The sequence below is a fragment of the Cucurbita moschata genome, unplaced genomic scaffold, assembly GCF_002738365.1.
Source record: "Cucurbita moschata cultivar Rifu unplaced genomic scaffold, Cmos_1.0 Cmo_Scf00023, whole genome shotgun sequence".
In the NCBI taxonomy this organism is placed as follows: Eukaryota; Viridiplantae; Streptophyta; class Magnoliopsida; order Cucurbitales; family Cucurbitaceae; genus Cucurbita; species Cucurbita moschata.
The window spans coordinates 2390657-2409923 of NW_019268539.1; the positions used below are offsets into that span (position 1 = coordinate 2390657).

At 36.2% G+C, this 19267-nt stretch overlaps 3 protein-coding genes and 1 long non-coding RNA gene across 6 annotated transcripts in view; 2 read left to right on the forward strand and 2 right to left on the reverse strand.

Moving 5' to 3' along the window:
- The window catches only part of LOC111460183 (BI1-like protein), a 3693-nt gene extending 3060 nt beyond the window's left edge, over positions 1-633 (reverse strand). The window contains exon 1 of the mRNA XM_023103317.1: positions 265-633. Within this exon, the coding sequence (XP_022959085.1) occupies positions 265-520 (256 nt within the window). The 5' untranslated portion in view covers positions 521-633. The remainder of the gene's footprint in view (positions 1-264) is intronic.
- The window catches only part of LOC111460184, an 18543-nt gene extending 8189 nt beyond the window's left edge, over positions 1-10354 (reverse strand). Inside the window, exon 1 of the long non-coding RNA XR_002713387.1 lies at positions 10025-10354. This is a non-coding gene — a long non-coding RNA (uncharacterized LOC111460184). The remainder of the gene's footprint in view (positions 1-10024) is intronic.
- Positions 1076-12733, forward strand: LOC111460179. 3 transcript variants are annotated; one of them, XM_023103312.1, is made up of 15 exons: positions 1076-1204; positions 1350-1453; positions 2061-2142; positions 3545-3648; positions 3890-4016; positions 4460-4554; positions 7684-7807; positions 8096-8176; positions 9340-9438; positions 10371-10532; positions 10607-10667; positions 10788-10858; positions 10978-11022; positions 11658-11834; positions 11940-12733. In XM_023103312.1, exons 2-15 carry the CDS (start codon positions 1416-1418, stop codon positions 12471-12473), a joined length of 1800 nt encoding a protein of 599 aa, XP_022959080.1. In that variant the 5' UTR covers positions 1076-1204; positions 1350-1415; the 3' UTR covers positions 12474-12733. The 3 variants fall into 3 exon arrangements, with proteins under 3 accessions (XP_022959080.1, XP_022959081.1, XP_022959079.1); XM_023103313.1 differs by having other exon boundaries at positions 1359-1453; XM_023103311.1 differs by lacking the exon at positions 1076-1204 and having other exon boundaries at positions 1218-1453.
- Positions 12734-14955: 2222 nt separating this feature from the next.
- Positions 14956-19019, forward strand: LOC111460181 (BTB/POZ and MATH domain-containing protein 2-like). The gene is made up of 4 exons (XM_023103315.1): positions 14956-15770; positions 17069-17417; positions 17779-18055; positions 18527-19019. The coding sequence occupies exons 1-4, from the start codon at positions 15346-15348 to the stop codon at positions 18709-18711; spliced, it is 1236 nt and encodes a 411-aa protein (XP_022959083.1). The 5' UTR covers positions 14956-15345; the 3' UTR covers positions 18712-19019.
- The last annotated feature ends 248 nt before the right edge of the window (positions 19020-19267 follow it).

Here is a 19267-nt window from a genome sequence, read left to right on the forward strand (position 1 = left end):
AAAAAAAAAAAAAAAAAAAAAAAAAAAAAAAAAAAAAAAAAAAAAAAAAAAAAAAAAAAGGATGCCAATCTAAGAAGACGAAAACAGCCAGAGATTAATCGCTCATTCCACACTGCCAATTCCGATCCAAGTCATCAAAGACAGCACGAAAAAACCACAAGATAAAATTGATCCACCGAAAAATCATAAAAAGAAAATTCAGAAACGATTAATAAATCTATAAACCAAGTCCTTTCAACTACGATTCGGAAATGATAGACTTACAGAATAGGGGAAGGAAGCAGAGGAACAAAAGAAGGCCAGAATTTCCCCGGAGAAGATCGTTGATCGGAGCGTACAAAACGGTGACAGAGGAGACGATGGTGGTGAGCACGATCTGCGCCGCGAGGATTCCGTAAACCTTACGAATGAAACCCCATCGAAGCTGATTTTCGCCATAGCTCAAACCTGGGTACAGGGTCTCCCCTGATTCTAGATCTACTTCTCCACCCTTGTTACTCACGCCCGTGTACCCAAACATCTCTCTGGTTCTTGCTCGAAAATTTTCTTGCAGATTTTCTCAAGAAAATTTCTATAGACAATTTATCCTCGGCTCGATTGGCCACCACCACCGATAAGAATGCCGACTACTTAGAATTTTAGTTACCGAGCTGTGACGCTTGAGCATCACAGCCCCCTTCTGGTCGTTGGATGATTGGAAAAAAGTTTGTGTCGGTGTTCCAGATCCGACGGTCAATATTAGGGTAGTGACTTGGTGCTCATTGACACGGCTCGCAACTTTAAGCTTTTATTATTATTATTTATTTAATTATATTGATTATATTTAACGTCTAAGCAAATAAAATATAATTAACACAGTAAAATTAATTAGTTGCATTTATTTAATATAAATTTTTTATTTTTTTATATATATAAACACATGGACCATTCTTCAATAATTATGCTATTTATCTCATAATTACGAAAGTGCCATTGGGCTATGGCCCATTAAGTCCACCGAGAAAGGCCGAATATAATCGCGGCACAGGCCCAATCAGTAGCGTCGCGGGAAAAAGATCTATCCGAGGGAGCGGCACATACACGCGGTCACTAACGAGCGTGATCAACACGCGCGCCCAATCGGAGAGACGGAGAGATAGGCATCGGGTGGGGGAAAGGCGGCTCCGAAAATCGAAAGCCCAATACATAAACGCAAGTTAATAAAGTAAGCCACCTTCTATTCTTCTTCGTTTTCGTTCGTTTCAGCGAATAATACTTTTCTTTTTCTCTCTTTCTCTCTCGGATTTTGATTCTGATTTGCTCTTCTTGATCGGTGAATTCGTATTGTTTTACTCCGTTTTTTGTTCAAGGAAACTCGGAATCAGCTTGGGAGAGAGATATAGATCGGTTGCTTCGTTGTTGTTTCTCTGAATCTGATGGAGCAGCTGATCAACTTCATCATTCGTCCACCGAGGTAACGTTTCTGACTAGTTTTGAGATTTATTTTTGTCTTTTTCTGTTGAATTACTAGCTCTGGAGTTGGAATTTGGTGTGTGCGTTGGTGCGTTTGTTTTGTTGCTGTGAGAGGCTAGAGAGTGATGGATTTTGAAGCTATGATATTAAGTGTTTTATTTTGCTCTAGAATCTCAGAAACTAAAGTCTTCCTGTTAATCTATTTGCTAATCTTAGTACTTGTGTCCCTGAAATTTGAATTTTACATGGGTTTCCATTGTGGGAATGGAGGGGGCCTGTAGGTTGAGATCTAAATATGTCTTTCCTTTTCGTTTTCATTAACGTTCTCTTCCACCTGGTTTTTAGTTTACACTTTTTACCTTTTTGGGTATTCCGGACCTGAATGAGATCTCTGCGATTTAATGATATTGAAATGCGGATCCGTTCATTTTTTGTTCATTATTTCGTTTTCTATTGTGTTCTATAATTATTGCTTGATCGTTGGAATACTCCACGACCTTTGTTGCGGGTTATCTCATTTTGTAACTTCACATTTGTTTTAATCATTTCCTTAAATATAAGCGTTGACATCTCTGAGAGGCTACAACGTTGCTAAATTTTACTCGCAGAGCTGAATATGACCCGAACAATGATTTACTAGAAGATGAGTTCACGCTTCGAGGAAAATTGTATCAAAGGAAGGATCTGGAGGTATGATTTCATATCATAAATGTGACTCCGTCGTCAATTTTCTCATTGCTTGGACTTCTCCATTGATTTGTTGTATGATTTCATATCATAAATGTAACTCCGTCGTCAATGGGGGTACAGTCGATCAAATCAATTTTCATAGACCAAAAGAAATGTTGAACAAAGTTCATAGTAGATTCAGGGGTTGTACAGTACAATTAGGTTATCGGAATTGCACATAGATTGTGTGCTTTCCCTCTTTAGTTGTTTGGGTCTTGCTGAATTGAACCACTGGGCTTTCAGGGACCTCCTAATTTTTTAGATTTAAGAAGTAATGAGCTTGCTGTGTGGGTCAGGAATCATTCATATAGCAAAGGATTTGTGCTGAGATCAATAGATTTGATGGTCGTGGAAGACGAAGACACATCCTAATGCTAGCAAGGGAGTGGTTGTTTCTTCTTTTGTCAACTCTAGACGGTTTCTTTTGTCAACTCATAGACGGTTGCCCTAGAAAAGGAACTTGGTTCTTCATTATGACAGTGACGTTCTTTCCTTGAAAAGGAAACAAACTTATTGATACAGTGAACAGTTACAAAGAGGTATTACATAAGAAAGAAATAGAAAAAGAAAAAGAACTTTCAGATTATCAATACCAAGAAATCCCACCTCTTCCCCACTATATCTCTTCGTGTTGAAAAGGAACTTAGTAAAAGCCCTTAAATTAGACATAATAACTAAAGGAGTATAATCTTAAAAAGAATTGCATAGTGAATACCACGAGTAACTTTAAAACTTAGCTGATTTGAAGACTTCTTCCTTAGCATGCCCTTCGCCATTGACAATTTGAAAAATTATTTTCAACTATAATCCGCGAGTAAAAGCCTTTCATGAAATCTTTAACCGCGCACATGCACATAGGAAAATATTATCGAATGTGTTAGCTAATCTGAAGGACTTGGCTCTATTTCCAAAAAATTTCATCGCATGTGTGTGTGGAACTTCTACCCGAAAGTGGAGATAGGATTTCTGGCTTGAACTCAAAAGCTTATCCATTGTGTGTGAGGATACTTGGAAAGTCTTGGGAGGCTATCTCAAAATCATTGGATACTCTAGACTTATTTGAAGAAGTCTATAAGAGGCTCTGAGTAACAGGAGGTATGAGGAATTTCTCTAGACTTATTTGATAATTTGGAGGTTACTGATCTTCCCTCTTAATGCATTCAATACTTGGGCCAACTTTAAGGAAATAGTGATTTGACTTGTATAGATAACTTTTGAGGTTTGAAGCTTGGATGGATAAGTTCTTCTGATTTTTTCCGCCATCTATCTGACTATCTTGACATCCACTACCTTGATTTTTGTGGGCTATAGTTCATTGAGATAAGTTTTCTGCTATGTTAAGAACCTCCTAACATTATTGCAGATTAAAAACACTCGGGGAGATGTACTTCAGTGTAGTCATTACTTGCCTATTGTTAGTCCTGAAGGAAAGCCTCTACCCTGTGTAATTTACTGCCATGGTAACAGGTGAGTAATGTCTGAAAATTTATATCTAATTACGCATTTGATCAAGTCCCTCACTAGAAATTAATATAACAGACTGCATACTTATTAGCTTAGGTCTTGAAAATTCAATTTAAGAAATTTTTGCTGCAGGTTTCCCGCTAGAAATGCATTTCATTATGATAATGCTCTTTGTCTAGATTACCGTAAATCACTGGATTAATCCATATTACATTCTGATTGGTATTTATTTGTTTTGCAACAGTGGGTGTCGAGCAGATGCCAGTGAGGCTGCCATAATATTACTGCCTTCTAACATCACCGTGTTTGCTCTTGATTTTTCTGGTTCTGGACTTTCTGGGGGTGAGCATGTTACATTGGGGTGGAATGAAGTAAGTGTCAAGGATATCCCCTCTTTTCTTGAGTCTAAGTATTTCTATAGTTTGAATAATTCATTTTCTATTAGAAGTTTTTTTAAATTCTATTGGTTCACATTCTTCCTAAAAGGCAGAGAATCATTTTTATACCACATGTGATGCATTATTTACACAGAACCCTGCTCCTACGTTTAAACCCTAAACATTTTATAATCTACATGTCTTCTGTGATCTTTATTGCTAAAGTCTAAAGACTAGAGTAATTGACTCTGAATCTGGGTCGGTTAGTATGAACTTTTTGGATACTGAATGTGCCTTCAAATAGTTATGTTCTTGTCTGAATATATCTTATCAGTGACTTTATTGACTGCTGCTTGTAGTTCTTTTGCTTTATGATTTGGGTGCTTGATGCATATTGCCATTTTCCTTCCTCAATATATGATGTTGAACTTTTTCAGAAGGATGATCTGAAAGCCGTGGTTGAGTATTTGCGAGCAGATGGAAACGTCTCTTTAATTGGCTTATGGGGCCGTTCTATGGGTGCTGTTACCAGGTTTGCCTTCTACTTCTATCTTCCCATAAGTGCATATGTTGAGGAGATGAATTAAATAAGTGTCTGGGTAATTAGGCGTAATTAGGTACTAATGATCTCTAAAAAAAGGTGATTGAAGAATGATTTTATGGAAAATTACACGCTAAGTTTTTGGTAATTAAATGCCAAAGTCCGGTGATTTTTGTTTCCTTTTGTTTCCTTTTAACTATAGAAATGTTTTCATATTGACCTCAATAGGGGAGTGTCCTACTAAGTATTTTAAACACTCGCCATTTTATAAAATGATTTTTAGGTATGAGCAACTTTGGAGTTTTTATGCTTTTTATTGAAAACGTTTTTGCTTTAAGTTCATTTTATTTGATTTGATTTTTACTAGGAAACCCTAGTTTACGAGATTATGGAGTTCGAATGAATGGTGTTTTTCAATCTCCTGCTAAGTGGTGGACACAGTTTGGCCACCACGAGGTCATTGGATGTCTTGTCGAATACAAATCAAATCAACTCAAAGTGGAAACGTTTTAAAGAAAAAACATTAAAACTTCCGGTTGTCCCATGACTGACTTCTTCACCCCATTCGTCATCCCGTGCTGGAGTGTTGCCCTTAATTGAAAATGATTTTCGTGAGTGGTCAGTACTTAAAATACTCGATACATTTCCCTATTGGGGTAAGATATGCAAACATTTATACGGTTAAACAAGAAAAATCATGGGACTAACATTCACAAATATAAATAAAATCTTAGAAAAAGAAAACAAAACAAAACAAAATTACAACAAGAAGGGGCTTCAATTCCATAGAATAGGGGCTTCAATTCAATAGAATAAGAGATAAAGGATGACCGTTGAATTCAAGACCTTTCCATTTCAATAAAGATTTCCCCGCTCTTCTCAAGTGGGATATTCCATAAAGTTGCAAAAAAGAAAAAAAAAGAAAACACCAAGAAAACACCAAGAAAAGCTCCTCACAAAATGGAAGATGGAATAAGATCTCCTCCATCATATTGACAATCTCACAACACATGCTCCACCTATTGAGGCCTTCTTACGCATTGATACAATGCGACTACAAGTGTACACGCATTACATTTGTTGCAGAAAGTAGTCACGTATGAAATCCACTGACGATGACATGGAAAATAAGAATAATTAAGGGCTGACCAATTCAAATTATTTTTAGTTGTTGGTTAGATTTTTCTTTATTATTTTTTTTTTTCAGTTTAATCTTATCTGAATTTAATCTGAAAATAAATTTAATCTTATCTTATCTTCAATTTAAGACGATGACGTATGGAACCCACCTCAATTTAATCTTATCTGAATTGCTTAAAGTTGAATAGCTTCATGCCAGATTGGATCTCTTGACTTGGAATTCACAAAAAAAAGGGTATGATTTCTTCCGGTGTTGAAAGTCGAGAAAAAAAAAACGAAGAGAGATCAGGGATTTCTGGGACAACAATTTCTGAAAATTTTGGAGAAAACTTAATTGTATCAAAATTCACGAAACTCAACTTCCCTCGTTTCAATAGCCCCCTTGGGTTGAATTGGTCGTTGTCAACATTTTTTCCGACATCATTTGACACCTAAGGAAGAAAAGTGAGCTTAACCTCTTATTACGATCAGGGATTTTTGGGACAACAATTTCTGAAAATTTTGGAGGAAAATTAATTGTATCAAAATTCACGAAACTCGACTTCCCTCGTTCAATAGCTCCCTTGGGTTGGATTACCGTTGTCAACACTTTTTCCGACATCAATTGACTCCTAAGGAAGAAAAGCGAGCTTAGCCTCTTGTCACTTAGAGGGAATTGCTCAACTATGGTATTTATAGATGGTACATGATATCTAGATCCCACTTGGACAAAGTTTGTCCACCAATGCAACTTGCGGTTTGGAGTTCCCATTTGAAGCAATAAATTGGGGGAGCTCGCTAAGCTAAAACGAACAGGTTTAGTGGAAGAGTACCAGAACAAATTCGAAGGGTTGGTTTCAAGAGCTAGAATTTTAACTCAAAACCAAAAGATTCAGTTATATCTCAGCAGATTGCAAGAGTTCATATTAGTTGAGGTGGAGCTCCACCAGCCATAGGATTTGGTAACCACAAGAGTATGTCTCGCTTGTATGAAAGGAAAATATATCCCAGGGTCACCTCCAATCGAGATAACAAACGCAATTCACTGATTGCAGATTTACCAACTGTTTGATAAAGATCACTAGAGAAGAAATGGAAGAAAGGAGGTAGAAGGGGTTTGAATTTGTCAGCCTTCAATTATTTTTCTTTTCCATGTCATTGTCAATGGGTTCCAGATGTGGCCACTTTTTTCCATGAGTGTAATGAATGTACACTTGAAGTGGCATTGTATCATACACCTTACACTATTAAAGGCCAAATAACATAAAAGATGACCTCTAAATACGATCATAGTATTAATCCTCTCATGAGAGAATTCAAACTTGTCAAACCATGGATGAGACCGGAACTTCCATTAGCGGTAACACTTTTAATGCAGAAACCAAAGAAAGATTATGCATCTTTTGGAGTAGCTTTCCAAATTAGTTTGCACAAAACAGAACTCAACTTCGTCACTTCTATTATGATAAACAAAGGTTCAACAGTGAAACTACTTGACTCGAGTCAACGATTCTGAATTTAGAATCATTATGAAGCAAATGCATGGGAAATTCCCAGTCTTTAAATTTAATCAAAGCACTCTTCTTTCTTGTGGTGTTTTTTAAAACTAACAAGAACTGTGACATTATATTGATGATAATTACCAAACAAAAGAGTAGATGAGGAATCCCCCTGAGGACCAGAGGGTTACAAAAAGGAGGCACATTTGGTCACGATCCATGCAAGTCATAATAAAATATGTATTGTGTTTCTTCACTATTGCGTTATCTGTAACACAATTTTGATTGATTTGTTTCACGAGTAATTAGAATGAAATATACAATTTTCCTCATGGGAAAGAATTTCATAAGTTCACTGTTCTTACCTTCAGATTTGTTTATGGATAAAGTCATTGTAAGTTTGGTTCTTATCTAAAAATAGTTATCAATATTTCAGCCTTAGATAAAGTTTGAATCTTATTTAGTCTTGTTCATTTTCCACTAACATGCATATTTCGAACAGCCTAATGTATGGGGCTGAGAATCCTTCAATTGCAGGGATGGTTCTGGACAGTCCTTTCTCTGATCTGGTTGAGCTAATGATGGAACTTGTAGAAACCTATAAGTTTCGTTTACCTAAATTCACGGTAAGAATTATTTCACTGATTTTGAATCAACCAAAGCTTGAACTGAGAAATTCCTCTCTTAGCAACAGTCTAGTCCATTTCTTTTCTTGGGACCTACAAGTGTGGTGGTCAAAACTAATTTCAAATGACCTCACAAGTCACTATTCCTATTTTTTAATTTTTTTTTTCCATAGTTCAATGATGTGCGTGTGATTGGTTGGTCCAGAAGTTGTTGTAACTAATGTTCTTTTGATGGTAAGTGATTGATGCTCGGAAATGCTAACTATTTCATTATTTGTGTGATTCTAGGTGAAGTTTGCTATTCAATACATGCGAAGGGCTATCCAGAAAAAGGCAAAATTTGACATTATGGACCTCAACACCATTAAGGTTTCATTCTATCTATTATCTGCTATGTGTATCTGTGAGCTCCTTTTATAACTTCTCAGTTGCATGCTAACTAGTAGAGTGAATAATTGATCTGCATGTTCTCCTTTTTCCTTGGGGATAGATTTAATGCTTCTGCTTTAAGGAAAAAAAATTTATTCATTAGATGCTAATCGCATAAGAAATTTTGTCGAAAGAAACAATAGTCTTTAAAGACAAGGTCAATTCTTTTGGTTACTTTTGTGACCCTGTCCAGTTTACAGCCTCCGTTGGAGTAGCCAACACAACTATTTTTGTTCGTACACCACTTTCACAATTAACCTTGGTTGGGAGCTGTTTTTGTTGTCTTTCTCTTTAGGGGAGGGAGTCCCTTGTCCCTTTGTCCTTTAGGTTCCTTTTTTGGCCACATTGTTTCTTAATGAATGTTTATGTCTTATACAAAATGTTAGCCGACACTTGACATGTGTTCCATGCCCTTTCATCAGAAAAGGATTAATCATGTGCTTAAGGTTGGGCTCTCCCTGAGGTTCTACCTGAGTTTGTACTTTATCCCTCAAAAAATCATTAACCTAGTTGACTGGGAACAAGACAGGAGCCATGACCTTGGCATATTTCGTTTCGGATTTGAGTCACAAACATGATAAATTCTCATAACATTAAAATCAGTAGATACTGGAAAGAAAGTGTTGTCAGAAAATGTACGACCAACATAGGTTATGGTGGCATGTATCATCCTGAGATAAATTTAATGAACCAAACAACTGATTGATTTTTTCTCTATGGCTTTTTCCATAGCACAGATTAATAATTTTTTCAAGAAGTTTACAGCAATTCTATGAGTGGTGATCAGTTTAACGTAGTTATCTTTGATCTTTGAAGACAAGTCTAGGAGTTCAGTACTTTTGGGTATTTTTCATGTTTCTTGCTTCTGGTTGGTGCGTTTTTCCAACGACTTTCATAATCATAGCCTCTTCTTGCTGATTGTTAAGATTTTCTTTCGTGTTGTTAGGAGATTTATCTTCCCTTTTGTGATGCTTGTTTTTTGGGCAATGAATTAGTTAGGAAAATGCAGTAATACTAGTTCAGCCAGAAATTGGGAGTGAAACATTATGTTCTTCATAAGCTTTCTTTTTATTGTTAATGCTATCCAACATTGTTTTGTCTAGGTGGCAAAATCTTGCTTTGTACCAGTGTTAATCGGGCATGCCATTGACGATGACTTCATACGGCCTCATCACTCAGACCAAATACATGATGCCTATGTGGTAAATCCTTGTCACCTAAATACCTAGTATGAAGTTCTTAACCTAAAATTTCTTCTTCTTTCTCTGTTTTTTTTTTTTTTTTTTTTTTTTTTTTTTTTTTTTTTTTTTTTTTTTTTTTTTTTTTTTTTNCCTAAATACCTAGTATGAAGTTCTTAACCTAAAATTTCTTCTTCTTTCTCTGTTTTTTTTTTTTTTTTTTTCTTTTGGTAAAAACTCAAGCTTTCGTCCAAAAGTTGAGTTTGAAGTGGGTACTGTTATATGGAGCACCAGCAAATTTATTATGAATAAACCAATTCAAATGCATAACAACTCTAAGGATTTCGTAAACTACGTACTAGGTTCATTGTGATTCACGGTGTGTACCGTAGCTGTAGCCTGTAGCACCTTATAAAGCTTAAGAGGTTGTACTCTTCCATCCAAAAGATTAAGGATTCTGAAATGTGGGAATGAATTATGTTGGAAACTCTTTCATTGTAGAGTCGTAGCTCTGCGCTTCCTCTTACAAGATTTAAAGAAGTTTTCCTTTTGGTGCCTTCTTCCGCAGGGTGTAGCTCTGTGCAATAAGGACTTTGAATCACTCGATAACCTTTTCTTTCATGAATACTTCTGCTAAAATCTTGGAATATATTCCAAAGTTTCAACCTTAAGCGGTGATCTTATAAAAAGAAGTTTCAGGGTCTCCCTCCCTCTTTCCCTCCAGCTTCTTCTTAATATTTAATGAACCGAAAGATGCATATTCAAAGACAGGATGCTTCATGTTCCTAGTTCGGTTGATTCTAAAATTTTTATGTTTAACTGGCTGTCAAAATATTTGATAAAATCTCTGTTTAACCTCCCCCTTTGTAATTACACATAGTAAACTATTTCTTACCCCCCTCTTGCCAAACATTTTACACTGCTGCTGTTAATTCATGAAACTGTCTCTTTTGCAGGGGGACAAAAACATTATCAAGTTCGATGGTGATCACAATTCTCCTCGCCCTCAATTTTACTTCGATTCTATAAATATTTTCTTCCACAATGTTTTGCAACCCCCAGAGGATGAAATAGGGGATATTTATATCAACACCATGCCATCCTACTTCAGTAACAAGGTAAATAGGCCTCAGTGTTTCTGTTGGATTTCACTTTTGTTGAGCTGCCAGATTTAACTATCTTTTATCCTCAGGATTATTGGAGACCGATGCAAGAAGCGGGCCCAAACCATGGTTCCTCTACAACATCAAGAGGCACGACTTAACGACTCACTATTTTCTGCTTCTTTATTGTTGTTTATACTCAGGATTTAAGGTCTTTAATGGCGATTCAGACTCTTCTTTCAATTAAATGTTTTTTTTCCCTACCTACAGATGTACCAACTAATAGTACGGAAGGTGCTATTAAAGAACTCCGTTCAAAAAGATCTATGAGTCGGACAGAGGTAATGTTATATGCGCACTCTATCGCCTTAAATGAAGATCAAAGCAACTTTTTGGTTAATTTGGAATTAAATAGAAGTGCACGGGTGACAGTTAATGACTTCACTTACCCCTGCATCAGGTTCCTGCCGATCTTCCTTCTGGAGATCATCAATCCCTATCTCAGGTAACACCATAGCTTTTAATTTGACTTTCCTATTGATTCCAAATGCATGTCTAAGATGCGAACTTAGCATAGTTGAACTGGCAACGGTATTAGTAATCATTTTGCAAGATTTCAAATCCACCCGGTTGTTTAAATTGTAATATTCTAAAAGAAAAGGAATGTCTGGGATACTGTTAATTAACAAGATCAACTGTAAACTTGTTACAGTTTTTGTAACAGCCCAAGCCTACCGCTAGCAAATATTGTCGTCTTTGGGCTTTTCCTTTCAAGGTTCCCTTCAAGGTTTTTAGAACGCATCTACTAGGGAGAGAAGATTGTTTCGTTCTCCTCTCCAACCAATGTGGGATCTCACAATTCACCCTCCTTCCGTGTCCAACGTCTTCGTTGACACACTGCCTGATGTTTGGCTCCGATACTATTTGTCATAGCTCAAGCCTACCACTAGTAGATATTGTCCTCTTTAGGCTTTCCTTTTTGGGCTTCTCCTTAAGATTTTTAAAACTAAGGAGAGGTTTCCACACCCTTATAAAGAATGTTTCGTTTTCCTCTCCAATCTACGTGGATCTCACAGTTTTCATGAATGTAAGTAGAGTAGCTTATTTACAAAATATGACATAAATGTTGCTTTGCTGCAGGATCAGAGTACGAGTAATGACACGGACTTGTCATCTTCAAATATGATTAGTTTTGAATTATCGAATGGCCATCCTTACGAAACCAATGTTCCAAATTTGATGGACGATGATCAGTATGTCGAATATCCTCTTGATGACTTGGCAGGGTTCCCATGCAGTGTAGAGGAGGAAGAAAGGGTCAGTCTGATTAATAGTAACTTTCACGTCGTCTAATCTCCGAAACGGGGCCAACGTGTTAAGATGATCTGTTTTTCTTTCTTTTGTGTGGTAAATGAATTTCAGATGCTCATGGAAGCAGTGATGGAATCGTTGAAGGATTTCAAAATGAAAAACGCTCAAGAAGAAGAGCAAGCTTCGAGTGTTGTATGTACCGACACGAAGGACGTTTTACAGAAAGACGAATGTGGAATTTCACGACTAGACCATTGTGGAGTGCTGCATCCAGAAGCCACATCCACTTCAAATGACCATTTTTCTCAGTTTAAAGCAGAATCTGCTTCAACTTCAGAAGAGTACAGTATATCTATTAAACCAGAATCTACTTCAGTAGTTCGAGATTCGAATTCGGTATCTGATCGCTCGTGTTCCGATAAAAGCGAATCTTCTATAGGGGTGCCTGCACCTGCAGGAACTGAGAGTGCAGGGGCTTCCTCTTGTAGTAATACACCTGCAAGTAGCCAACTTTCAGCTGAAGCCGATTTGTCAGCCAACACGAAGGCGACCGTAACTGTTGTCCGAAATCCCGCAACCCATATTATGGATGGTTTGATTCGTCGCTGGGATCTCAATTTCTTCCGAAACAATCAGAACCGATGATCCGGGGTATGTTCTTGTGTTTTGACCCATTTGCTCCCATGGAATGTGTGCAATCTGATATTTGTTTGTATTGCTGTGTAACTAAGAAAGTTGCTTTGATGTTAGTTTGTAAAAATATTAGACACCAGAAAAGGAAAAAGGTCAAAAAAAAGGAAGGACTTGTTTTAAGTGTGTCGAAAATATTGAATGTAGCCATTTTTTCATATAAACATTATGGCTAGACTATTACCTACTTAACAAAATATCGATCGATGTTGCTATTGTCGTCTTCCTCCGATCGACCCTCCACCTCCAATTTTTTACCATTCCGTTCATAATTTTTTCGTTAACCATAACCTTCAAATTTACTTGTTCAACGTTGTTTTGAAAAGAAAAAATTAACTTCAAATATTAAAATAAAACTTAGTTGAGTATAATTGAAGTCAACTTTATAAGTTCGGTTTTCTTTCGCAATTAACCTCATAAATAACCTTTTTTTTTTTATCTTTTTTTACCTTTAACGTCTCTTTTAAATGGTGGGTCTTTCTTACCATTTTTTTGTTCCATCTCTCTCTCTCTTAAAAGTTATTTTTTTAATTATAATGTCAATTTTACGGTGAAAAGTATATAGTTCGTTAGGTAGATAGGTGCATGTCAAAATTAATTTACTTTTTGCCCAAAATGTGCATGGTATAATGCCAATTTTACTGAAACGTATATGGTTTGTTAGCTACATGTCAAAATTAATTTACTTTTTGCCCAGAATGCGCATAGTATAATGCCAATTTTACGGTGAAAAGTATATGGTTTGTTAGCTACATGTCAAAATTAATTTACTTTTTGCCCAGAATGCGCATAGTATAATGCCAATTTTACGGTGAAAAGTATATGGTTTGTTAGCTACATGTCAAAATTAATTTACTTTTTGCCCAGAATGCGCATAGTATAATGCCAATTTTACGGTGAAAAGTATATGGTTTGTTAGCTACATGTCAAAATTAATTTACTTTTTATAATGCCAATTTTACGGTGAAAAGTATATGGTTTGTTAGCTACATGTCAAAATTAATTTACTTTTTGCCCAGCCAATTTTACGGTGAAAAGTATATGGTTTGTTAGCTACATGTCAAAATTAATTTACTTTTTGCCCAAAATGCGCATAGTATAACATCAATTTTATGGTGAAAAGTATATGGTTTGTTAGCTATATGTCAAAATTAATTTACTTTTTTGCCCAAAATGCGCATGGTATAATGCCAATTTTACGGTGAAAAGTAAATGATTCGTTTGGTACACGTCAAAAATAATTTACTTTTTGCCTAGGTGAAAAGTATATAGTTTGTTAGGTGCATGTCAAAATTAATTTACTTTTTGCCTAAAATACGCATAGTATAATGCCAATTTTACCGTGAAAAGTATATGGTTTGTTAGCTACCAGTCAAAATTAATTTACTTTTTTGCCCAGAATGCGCATGGTATAATGCCAATTTTACGGTAAAAAGTGTATGGTTTGTTAGCTACATGTCAAAATTAATTTACTTTTTTGTCCAAAATGCGCATGGTATAAAGCCAATTTTACGGTGAAAAGTATATAGTTCGTTACGTGCACGTCAAAAATAATTTACTTTTTGGCCAGATGAAAAGTACATAGTTTGTTAGGTGCATGTCAAAATTAATTTACTTTTTGCCCAAAATGCGCATAGTATAATGCCAATTTTACGGTGAAAAATATATTGTTTGTTAGCTACATGTCAAAACTAATTTACTTTTTTGCCCAAAATGCGCATGGTATAATGCCAATTTTACGGTGAAAAGTATATAGTTCGTTACATGCACGTCAAAATTAATTTACTTTTTGCCCAAAATGCACGTGATATAATGGCAATTTGAATATAGTTGGAAAGTTGCTACACACACGACAAAATATCGATATATAATTTAAAAATAAATTATCATATCACAAACACTATAAATTAAAAATAATAATAATAAATAAAATAACTCAAACTCAACCATGCACTCGAGACACATCGACTTAAGGTCGGTTAATTAAATTACAAAATTGCAAACAAAATTTTGATTTTTTTTTTACGAAATTAATGTCGATAAATCTAACAATTGAACCTTCTCAAACTCGTTTTTTCTAAAAAAAAAAACTAAAAATATTTGAAATACTCGTTAGTTATTAATCAAATTTGAAGATTCTACCTCTGAAACAAGTATAGTCAATTGACTCTACGAGACTCGAGACTCGAGACTCTTAATTTGGAGCCGATAGTACTCCCATGCTCCAAACCGCTCCTAAAATTTATCGACCAAAAATTTAATTAAATTTAAAAAAAAAAGAAAAAAAAAAGGTCAAAAGAGGAGACTTAAAGGCATAGCTAAAGCTATCCGCCATTTTTGTTTTTGTTTTTTTTCCTTTTTTTTCCTTTTTTTTCCTTTTCCAAGAGAAAATAAAAAAAAATTAAAAAAAAAGCATTCAAAAGCTCTCAGACACAGGCAGAAGGAAATCCCAATTTGATATTAGTGTCAAAATTGTATTTCTTTTTTATCCAATCATATACTCTTTTTCTCCATCTCCCTTCTCTGTTCTTCGCCTCCAGGACGATAATTCGATTTCGAGTCAAGAACTCCACCAAATCTTCTTCCTTCTTCAAAATTGTTTCTAAATCCCGTGATTCCGGGTCATTTCTTTGCAATTCCCCTTATTGATTTTGTTTCTGTCTTCCTGAAAATCCCCTAATTGTCGACATCGTCGTGATGATTCTTTTTCCTGTTGAAATCTTAAACCCTAATTATTGATCGAGTTTTGATTTCTTTTAGCGACGGTTGTTGAGTTAATTTTGCGGTCCGGAACGTTGAAATTTTGTTGTGTACGATTCTTTAGTTAATGGGCACGATTAAATCTTGCAGGGACCCCTCTAAATCCTATTCGAATCTTAGGTCGCCGCCGCCGCCACCTGTGACTTCTTCTACTTCTCGCTTCGAGACCATTAATGGATCGCATGAGTTTAAGATCAATGGGTATTCCCTCAATAAGGGGATGGGGTTTGGGAAATACATCGCGTCCGATACCTTTATGGTTGCGGGGTATACGTTTGCTATATATTTCTACCCGGACGGGAAGTGCCTCGAGGATAACGCGTCGTATGTCTCGGTTTTTATAGCGTTGGCTAGCGAAGGGACTGAGGTTAGAGCCCTTTTTGAATTGAGGTTGTTGGATCAAACTGGGAAGGGGAACCACAAGGTGCACAGCCATTTTTTGAGAAGGCTCGAGAGTGGACCTTATACGCTTAAGTATCGAGGAAGCATGTGGTAAGCATTTTGTTGCATTGATTTACTATTAGGATCTTGCATGATCGATCTCGTTCTTTGAATTCTGTTTTTGTTCTTCATTCTGATGCAAGTGTGTCCTGTATTATTTCGCCTACAATAAAAATCTCTTTAACAAAGAGGGGAAATGTTTATTTTCCTTTGCTTGCAACTAGCATATGCCACAATATTGTTTTGCAGATGTGGGTATGGTTCATTTCAATTACATGAAGTTTATGTTTTTTTTTTTTTTTTTCTTGGCTTAATGTGAATGGATCAAATGTTATTCCAATTGAAACGATAGAGAAGTAATAGACTTGTAAGATGGACTTCCTCTGAGTGTCATTGCAGTAAGGGGGTACCCATGAAGTGAAGAATACCTTGGTTTGAACTTTGAAGTAATCCTTTGTACAACTAGTTATGGAACTTTGATTTGGTGAGTATTGGAGAAGAAAACTATGTATGAGGGTTCTTAGGAGGAGGTGTGGTATGTAGCTCTGAGATCCCACATTGGTTGGGGAGGAGAACGAACACCCTTTATAAGGGTGTGGAAACCTCTCCCTAGCATACGCGTTTTAAAAACCTTGAGGGAAAGCCCAAAGAGGACAGTATCTGCTAGCGGTGGACTTTGGCTGTTACAGTAGTTGCATTTGATCTTCTTTTGGCTAGTATAGTAAACCCTTTGAATCCTTTTAGGAACTTTATTTTCTTTTTGTTGGTTAGAATCTGAACCTTCATTGAGAAAAATGAAAGAAAGCACAAGGGCATAGCATACAAAAAAAAAAAAAAAAACAATCCCAGGATTTGTGCCCCATTTCTTCATTTTCTTTTTATTTAGGAAATGATTCGTTTCATTTAGGAAATAAAAAGTATCGTTTCTTGTTATAATAATAATAAAAGAATACTCGAAGGATTCTTTCTAGATTTCACACTTGTTCCAAACAATCCTGTCTTTCATATGTTGATCTCATGTGAGATCCCACATCGGTTGGGGAGGAGAACGAAACACCCTTTATAAGGGTGTGGAAACCTTTCTCTAGCAGACGCATTTTAAAAATCTTGAGAGGAAATCGGAAAGAGAAAGCTCAAAGAGCACAATATCTGCTAGCGGTGGGGTTGGGCCGTTACATCTCTAGACACGCTACAATTCTTGTTTGTCATGTGTTCTTCGGAACTTTAGCCTTTCTTAACATCTCAGGATTTGTGCCCCATTTCTTCATTTGTTAATAAAATGTTTTGTTTCTTTTATTGTGGAATGAAGAAGGAAATGACCAAGTTTTTTTTTTTTTTTTTTTTTTCAGGGGTTATAAACGTTATTATAAAAGAACTTCTTTAGAAGCATCTGACTTCCTCAAGGATGACTGCCTGGAAATCCACTGTGTAGTTGGTGTTGTTAAGTCCCATACAGAGGGACCAAAGATTTACTCCATAACAACACCACCCTCCAATATAGGCCAGCATTTTGGCAAGATTTTGGAGAGTGGGAAGCTAACCGACGTGAACTTTGATGTAGATGGGGAAACATTTTCTGCTCACAAGTTAGTTCTCGCAGCACGGTCACCTGTCTTTAGGGCACAGCTCTATGGCCCTCTGAAGGACCGTAATACCGAGTGCATAAAAGTCGAAGATATGGAAGCCCCAGTTTTTAAGGTGCTCTCTCCCTTTCATGTTAGCTTTTCTTTTTGTGGGCTTTACCAATGTGATCTGATAATCGAATGCTTATGTATATATATTTTGAAGAAGAATGGTTTTGTTATCCACTTTCAACTAATGTTTTTAAAAATCAAGCCAGGTTTTGAAAACTAAAATGTGGTTTTTGTTTTTGGAATTTGATTAAGAATTCGAATGTTAGTTTAAGAACGGTGAAAAACCACTTGAGAGGAAAAATCATGAATTTCAAAAATGGAAAACTATAAACGAAACGATTATGAAAGGTAGCCTTAACAATTCTATTTTCACGTTCCTTTCGATTATGATAAATTCGTTTTCCTTAATGTCGGTATGAATACAGGCATTGCTTCATTTCATATATTGGGATGACCTACCAGACATGGAAGAAATGGTAGGCTTAAACTCAAAATGGGCTTCCACGCTGATGTCTCAGCATCTACTCGCTGCAGCAGACAGATATGCATTAGAGAGACTCAAATTGCTTTGTGAGGCTAAACTTTGTGAGGATGTTGCTATAAATACAGTTGCAACGACATTAGCGCTGGCCGAGCAGCATCACTGTTTCCAACTAAAAGCTGTATGTCTGAGAGTCATTGCATTGCCGGAGAATTTGAGAGGTATTTATTTTTCCGAGTACATCTATACTGACTAGCTTATTGAAACGTTTTACTTTTCTTTTATTCAACGAAAAATGTCGACGAACCTTGGCTACGTTGGGTTTTCTTTTTTTTTTTTTCTAAGAAACCAGACACCTGAGTTATAGATAACAGCCTCACAGGGATAAGGCGTTCCTACGCCGAGCCTCCTAACGCCTCCGAGTCGATGAGAAAAGATGGGGTGGTACTCTTAGTTATAGCTAGTCTTCAATAATTATGGGATCGAGCTTGAAAACTTAAGCTAGACAAACTCACACCATAGGAGTTAGGAAAAAATCATCCCACTTGCAACTATTCTCCTCTCATTTTCCATTTCATGCCCTCTTTTCATTAGAAGTCTTCGTACAATTTCATTTTTTCTTGATCAAAAGAAGCATCACTGCTGACAGCTCCATTGATGCGATGCTTGTATGGTATACTTTTGTCTTGCAGCTGTAATGCAAACGGATGGGTTTGAATATCTGAAAGAGAGCTGCCCATCAGTTCTCACTGAACTACTACAATACGTAGCGAGGGTGACGGAGCATGCAGTGATTACTTGCAGCGGGTACGGGAATGCAATGGTGTTGGATGGTAGTTATGTGAATGGAAGACGAGTAAGGCAAAGGTTATATTGATCCAATCGTCGTCAATACTGTTTACTAACGCCATTCCAACCATTTGTCGTCGTCGTGCATTAAGATAGATAGAGAGAAAGCCATGTGCACAGAGGTTGTGATTTAAAACATGGTCAGTCTGTAATGCTCTAGTGTTTACTAATTCACATTCTAAATGCTCAGTTTTAGCATTTCTCTTGGTTTCCTTGTTGTAAAAAACTGGATTATGTATCTTTTGTCTGTAATCGATGAAATGATTTCGTGTAGTTACATATACCCAAGAGTTCAATATATCACAGGACCTGTAGAAATTGTTGGCTCAAGCCCAATGCCCATGACTCCAAATGCTGAGAGGAGCGTTTGTTCTTCCCTTTATTTTCATTTCTTATTATCAATGATTTATGATCTCAACTATAGTTTGATTTAGATCCCTTTTTGTAATGTTAAGGTATATAATGAGGGTTTGATTGTAGCAGCTGTTAGGATTCCACCAAGTTAACTCAAAATTCAAGAACAGATCAATACAAATTTTTTTTTTTTTTTTTTTTTTTATTGAAAATATGCATACAATCATGAC

Coding starts and splice junctions, on each gene's coding strand:
- LOC111460179 (XM_023103312.1), top strand. CDS start 1,416: ATGGAGCAGCTGATCAACTTCATCATTCGTCCACCGAG. Junction 3,649..3,889: donor ATTTACTGCCATGGTAACAG/GTGAGTAATGTC, acceptor GTTTTGCAACAG/TGGGTGTCGAGCAGATGCCA. Junction 4,017..4,459: donor TTACATTGGGGTGGAATGAA/GTAAGTGTCAAG, acceptor GAACTTTTTCAG/AAGGATGATCTGAAAGCCGT.
- LOC111460181 (XM_023103315.1), top strand. CDS start 15,346: ATGGGCACGATTAAATCTTGCAGGGACCCCTCTAAATCCTATTCGAAT. Junction 15,771..17,068: donor AAGTATCGAGGAAGCATGTG/GTAAGCATTTTG, acceptor TTTTTTTTTCAG/GGGTTATAAACGTTATTATA. Junction 17,418..17,778: donor TGGAAGCCCCAGTTTTTAAG/GTGCTCTCTCCC, acceptor GTATGAATACAG/GCATTGCTTCATTTCATATA.